We start from the raw sequence: 7,290 nt of genomic DNA on the forward strand, positions 1-7,290 counted from the left end.
TATTCTAACTGTATTTTGACAATATATATATTTATATCAAAATACACTTAGAATGAAATTGTATATATATCTATGTATATATAAATAAATAAAAAGAATACGAACTATTCATATGTCCATATAAAAAATTACATAAATAATTATATAAATATACACGTAGACTTCAAATATATAAATATGCATATATATTTAAATGATTGCAATTTAAGGGACCTGCCTGCCAACCCAGGCCGAAAGTCCAGAGAATTTAATTTGCTATCACTGTATTTTACCCTGTAACGTTCTACGACACCCTAAAACCTGTACATGGGGGGTACTGTTTTACTCGGGAGACTTCGCTGAACACAAATATTAGTGATTCAAAACAGTAAAACATATCACAGCGATGATATTGTCAGTGAAAGTGACTTTTTTTGCATTTTTCACACACAAACAGCACTTTTACTGATGATATAATTGTTGTGATACATTTTCCAGTTTTGAAACACTAATATTTGTGTTCAGCAAAGTCTCCTGAGTATAACAGTACCCCCCATGTACAGGTTTTATAGCGTTTTTGAAAGTTACAGGGTCAAATATATGGGTCAAATATTTTTACATTGAAAATGGCCAGGTTGGTTACGTGCCTTTGAGAGCGTATGGTAGCCCAGGAATGAGAATTACCCCCATGATGGCATACCATTTGCAAAAGAAGACAACCCAAGGTATTGCAAATGGGGTATGTCCAGTCTTTTTTAGTAACCACTTAGTCACAAACACTGGCCAAAATTAGCGTTCAATTTAGTTTTTTACTTTTTTCACACACAAACAAATATGAACGCTAACTTTGGCCAGTGTTTGCGACTAACTGGCTACTAAAAAAGTATGGACATACCCCATATTGAATACCCTGGGTTGTCTACTTTAAAAAATATATGTACATGTGGGATGTTATTCAGAGATTTATGACAGATAATAGTGTTACAATGTCACTATTGATACATTTTAAAAATGTATGTTTTGAAACCGCAATATCCTACTTGTACTTCTAGCCCTATAACATGCAAAAAAATAGCAAAAAGCATGTAAACACTGGGTATTTTTAAACTCAGGACAAAATTTTGAATCTATTTAGCAGTTTTTTTCATTCGCTTTTGTAGATGAGTAAAAGATTTTTCACATAAAAGTCAAAAAACATGTATTTTTTAAAAATTTTCATCATATTTTTTCATTTTTAAAAAATTAAATTACATGAGATTATATAAATAATGGTATGTAACGAAAGCCCCTTTTGTCCTGAAAAAAAACAATATATAATTTGTATGGGAACAGTAAATGAGAGAGTGGAAAATTACAGCTAAACACAAACACCACAAAAGTGTAAAAAGATGCCTGGTCGCAAATGTACAACATCGCAAAAAAGTCCGGTCCTTAAGGGGTTAAGGGGTTAATGAGCTTACATGCTAGAGGGAGTGGGGTAAAGTGACACAAAAAGGTAAGGATAGTATTAGACTAGTGACAGTGGCAGAAGAGGAATCAGTCAGGAGCAGATTAACAGTTTAAACGCTTTTATGAAGAAGTGGGTTTTTAACGATTATTTGAAGGAGTGGAGACTGGGTGAGCATCCAACGGTGGAGGGAAGTGAGTTCCACAGGAACGGTGCAGCCCTCGAGAAATCTTGAAGGCGAGCATCAGAGGTGGGAGTACGTACAGAAGATAGACGTTAGTCATCAGCAGAGCGTAAGGGCCTAGACGGGACATACTTGTGTATAAGGGAGGATAGATAGCTGGAAGCAGCATTATGTAGCGATTTGTAAGCAAGAACCAGAATTTTAAATTGAGCTCTATATTTTATAGGAAGCCAATGTAGGGACTGACAGAAGGGTGAGGCATGGGAGGTGTGGGCGGACAGGAAGATGAGCCTCGCTGCTGCATTTATTATGGACTGTAACGACGCAAGTTGGGAGCACGTAAGACCACTGAGAAGCGGATTACAGTAGTCAAGGCGAGAAAGGACAGTGGAATGGACCAACACCTTATTCACATCTGGCGCTAAGTAGGGGCGGATGTGCACAATGTTTTTGAGATGGAAATGACAGGATTTGGCGATAAATTGAACATGAGGGGCCGGAGTCAAAGAGAACACCTAGGCAGCGAGCCTGCGTGGTGGAGCTGATAGTAGCACCGTTGACTTGGAGGGAGACAGACACAGGAGTAACAACACTCCGTTTTGGTCAAGTTTAGTTTAAGGAAGTTGGCAGCCATCCAGTTAGAAACAGCAGAGAGGCAGTCAGAGACACTAGTCAAGAGGGACGAGGAGAGATCAGGAGAGGACAGGTAGATTTGCGTGTCATCTGCATAGAAATGATATTGGAAGCCAAATCTATTCTCCATCTATACCAAGGGAGGCAGTATAGATGGAGAACAGTAGGGGACCAAGGACTGAACCTTAGAGGACACCATGAGAGAGGAGTTAGGGAGAAAAGAGCCAGAGAAAGAAACACTGAAAAAGCGCTGGGAGAGGTAGGAGGAGCACCAGGAGAGAGCAATATCTTGTAGACCGATATTGAGGAGGATGAGAAGAAGCTGTTGATTATCAACAGTGTCAAAAGCCGCAGACAGGTCAAGGAGAATTAGGATAGAGTAGTGACCATGAGATTTTGCAGTGAGTAGATCATTGGATACTTAAGTAGTCGCCCAAAGAAAGGCAATTTTATTCAATGGTTAAAAAAAATAAAGTCTGTCATTTTTGGTCTATCCTGCAAGTACTTTGTGCAGATGTTTTGGGGTGGAATTCAGTTTGTAAATCTCTACCTACAACATATTTACGATGCCCACTGCTCAGTTATAGGATGCCAATAGCCACTGGGACTTTTCTGATAGTTGGTATGACTACTGGACATGCGTGAGACTTGGTCACACTATGCAGGTTTGGAAGTGGTGTGGCAGATATACATAGTATAACAGCAGAAGAGGAATCCACAGAGATCATCTGGGCAAGTTGGACCCTGGAACAAAGTGGCAAGAACATGGGATTAAGCAAAGATCGGAAAGATCTGTATACCACAGTGTTAAAAGGTTACAAAGGAATAGGAGAAATTCATATATAGAAAATGGAGATCGGTTTGAGGTGAAACTCTGTAAATAGCACCTGGAATGTGGTATCCGACAACTAGCAACTAGGTATGCTAGAAAAGAGGCTAAGACAACAGAGAGAGAAAAAATACGACAACACACAATGGGGTTCTCTACAAGGCCATCACTAGAGTATTCTGTGTGTTTGTTTTATTAGAAGAAGCATGAAGAATCCATAATGGGATATGGACAGTAGGACACCTGGAGACAACAAAAATAATAACAATAAGCTGGGGAAGCTAAGATCAGAAGAGTTCTAGGAGGCCAAACAGAATGATGATGTCTCTACTTCAGGCTGTAGGCCAGGAGTGGTGAATACTGGAGGTATCTACTAATCAAACACAACTGAAAATTAGTCCTAAAAATTAAGTGGAAGGAATAAACAATTTGCAATATTTTTGCTCCATTTTATTGTTAAGATATTTGCTTTCAAAACAACAAAAAGTTATGATTGCACTATGCCAAAACTGTAATTGCCATTAAAATGCACACAGAAAATATGACTTACATAAAATGGCAAAAATAAAATATCGCTGTGAACATCTATCCAGCCAGCATATGAAATACGCCATGGTTTAGAAACCATTTGCATATTTCACTAGTAACTTGCTATTTAAATATTATATTGCTACTTAAGCTAAAATGGAAAAAAACATTGTTAATATAAGTGTAATGTCAGAATGATTTGGGTTTTGTTTTTCTTTTTTGTTCAGGCAATATGTGATGGTACAGACCCATATAATTCAGTAATTCGTTTTGCTGTTGATAATATCTTCCTCCTACTGAGTTATAATTTGCAGAGTGTTATGGATAATTCAAACCAAACCAACGTGAGGGATTTTATCCTGCTTGGTCTCGCCAGTACTGCTGCCCCCTACCTGCAAGCTTTCTGCTTCCTCCTATTACTGATCATGTACATAATCACATTGCTGGGAAACCTTCTTCTGATCACAGTGGTGAGAGTCAACACTCAGCTTCAGACCCCAATGTACTTCTTCCTCACTCACCTCTCCATCATTGACATTGCCTTCTCCTCAACCATCGTCCCAAAAATACTAGAAAACACATTAGATCAGGACAAGCGCATTTCATTTTTAGGATGTGCCACCCAGATGTACTTCCATCTTGCACTTGGAGCCACAGAATGTTTAATATTGGCCGCCATGGCTTTAGACAGATACGCTGCTATCTGTAAACCTTTACAGTACAATACAATCATGGACAATAGGTTCTGCCTGTGCCTGGCTACTGGTTCATGGACCGTGTGTTTTCTGAATTCTATAATCCACACTTCCTTCACCTTCCAACTTCCCTACTGCAAGTCGAACCATGTCAACCACTATTTCTGTGAGATGCCTCCACTCTTCCGACTCTCATGCAGAGATACTCTGTTTAATGAAATAGCTGTGTACATAGCTGGTGGATTATTTGCCTTTTGTTCATTCTTGCTGACCTTCAGTTCATATATCCATATAATCTCCAACATCCTAAAAATTAACTCCAACAATGGGCGATACAAGGCTTTCTCCACTTGTGCATCTCACCTCATTGTGGTCTTTATTTATTATGGAGCCATTATCTTCATGTACATGCGTCCACAATCTAGTTATTCACCTAACCGGGACAAGATTGTGTCCATTCTCTACACAGTTGTGACTCCCATGCTGAATCCAATTATCTACAGTATCAGAAATAAACAGGTCAAAAGTACTGTGAGAAAGGCTCTGACCATTAAAAGAAATTACTTTTTACCATAGTAGTAAAACATCTCAAAATGGATAGATATCATATCATCTGGGTTAATAAAATATGAGGAAATGGCCCATCCTTGATACACTTCGTTAATCATGCTAATAAGACATGTTGTTATTTTTTCTTATATATCATAACTTTTCCCATATTTTTGATAGTGACAAAGTCCATTTACAGATTAGCAGGAGTTTGTAACTTGCTGGTTGAAACGTTAAACAGTTCTATTTTGTTCCTCCTTGGGATCTTTTGTCAAGTCTTTTGCTATGCCTGAAAATGTTGAAGGTACATTGGCTTGGAGGACAGATTAGGCATTTAGAGATTTTCCACTTTTTTGGATGCTTTAAGGTTTAAAACAGGGCCACTGTTTGGAGCCTGCTCAAGTAAGGGGATTCGCTAGTAGATTCTAACACTATGCAGTCTGTGGATGGTCTTGCTCAGGCAGACCACACAATATATAGATATAACAGTGGGACATTGACAGAGATCTGCACGGCATGACAGGACATTGATAGAAAACTGTACAGTATGATGGACATTCACAGAGATCTGTACAGTATGACGGGACATTGACCGAGATTTGTATGGCATGACGGAACACCATAACAGTGCCACCAATGACACCACCAGGTGTGTGCTATGAATGTCACAAACACTGTCTCCCCTCACTTTCCTGCCACTTAAAAAACACCTTGAAAGTCACCCTACATACCAGCTTGCTCTCTGGTAGACCCCAGGGAAGCCAACATCCTACAAGAAAATGGTCGGAAAATGGAGGGGAGCTAGAGTCATGTGTAGTTTGTATTTTGACATGTGTATCTTGTAGTGAGTGTGCCTGGGATTGTGTGCATGTCTGGCAATGTGGTTTGTGTATGTGCTGAACCGGGGCCGCAAGCTGATGGGTGCTGTTGGGTCATCCGATGGCCAACTTTGATCAGGGGACTGGTCAGGCACGGCAGCACGTTAACAGTGCTAGGAGACCCTTGTTTAATGTGAAGCCAATGTGCTGGGAGGGAGAACAAGTCACGTCCATCCTGTTTACCAACAAGCCGCATGAGAGATGGAGAGAGGGGAGGACCAGGCCATACTCCCATCTGTCTCAGCCAGCCTCCTCAACCCAAAAGGTATGGAAGAAGGGGGTTGGTTAAAAAAAATGTAAATTGTGATCTGTGTGTATGTGTTAGTGTGTGCACTTGTGTGTAACTGTGTTTTTCAGTATGTGTGTGCATGTGTCAGCATGTTTCAGTTTGTTTCATTAAAATACCAAAGTTACATACACTCACCTGCAATCAAAAAGCAACTATATATACAAACACGAACACCAACACTACACACAAGTACACAACTGATTTTAAATAGCAACAGTACATACAAACATGCATTCAAATCCCAGCAATACACACAAATGCACCCCTACAAGCACACACACTCTACACAAAAACATGCTTATAATCCAATACAAACAATGCTCACAAATAAAACCCGGCACGATAAATACATGGTAGATCCCACTGGGCAAGCATTGTGCGAGTTATACAACAGATGGGGATCTACCTGTTTAGTATGTGGGTGTCTGGGAATACACATCTGAGAGTGTGTGTCTCTGTGAGTGTGTATCTGTGTAACGGCTTTTAAAATACAGATAATCAACAGGATGACCAGATAAGACAATCCCGATGTTTGCGATAAAATAACTCTAGAAACAGGCAAGGATAAGGGATAACTGTCATCATGATAGCAGCCGGTGTAATAGAATCATCACCAAATGTCCCACTACGGCTCCATCTAACTATACACAAGGAATCAACGAACCTGTTCACACACTTGCATGGACATAAAATAACTATAAATGGGAAACGTGAGAACAACAACCACGTGTGCTCGAAACCTCTCTCACAATTCAGTATTAAAATTAAAAAAGTATTTTCATTATTTTATATGTATTTTTTTTATTATTTTTAACCTTTTTCAACTGGGAAGGGTTGGTCTTCTCTCCTTTACCTACAAATGATTTTGAATAAAAATCTATAAGTATAAAAATATTGATTGTTTTTATAGTTTTGGCCCATCATTCTAAACATAAATACATAAACTGTTGTGTTCTTCTCAACTGAAAAAAAAACAGTAAAAATAATAACGGTAAGTTCATTCCAGTAGTTAGAATGAAATGAGAAGTTCCCTCCAATAAAATCTAAAACCGCGTTAAGTTAGAGAAATATAAATGCAGCGAGGCTCGGAGTTAATGACTTCCACGTTCATCGGGTACCGAAGATCTCTTTATTATTATTTAAGTCACCATTTTTCTGGCCTGTTGGTCATTGCTTGAAGATTATTTAGCTAACGAAACAATCAGAGGTTATGCAGGTTACACACAATAGTTCACATAAAGCAAATTTACTAAAATCTATAGGAGTCAGTCAAACTGTA

General features: G+C 38.9%; 1 protein-coding gene across 1 annotated transcript; it reads left to right on the forward strand.

Moving 5' to 3' along the window:
- The first annotated feature begins 3,920 nt into the window (after nt 1-3,920).
- On the forward strand, nt 3,921-6,529 carry LOC134582689 (olfactory receptor 8H1-like). Its single transcript, XM_063439336.1, has 2 exons — nt 3,921-4,826; nt 6,506-6,529. The coding sequence occupies exons 1-2, from the start codon at nt 3,921-3,923 to the stop codon at nt 6,527-6,529; spliced, it is 930 nt and encodes a 309-aa protein (XP_063295406.1).
- Nucleotides 6,530-7,290: the final 761 nt, after the last annotated feature.

Source organism: Pelobates fuscus, chromosome 13, assembly GCF_036172605.1.
Source record: "Pelobates fuscus isolate aPelFus1 chromosome 13, aPelFus1.pri, whole genome shotgun sequence".
NCBI lineage: Eukaryota > Metazoa > Chordata > Amphibia > Anura > Pelobatidae > Pelobates > Pelobates fuscus.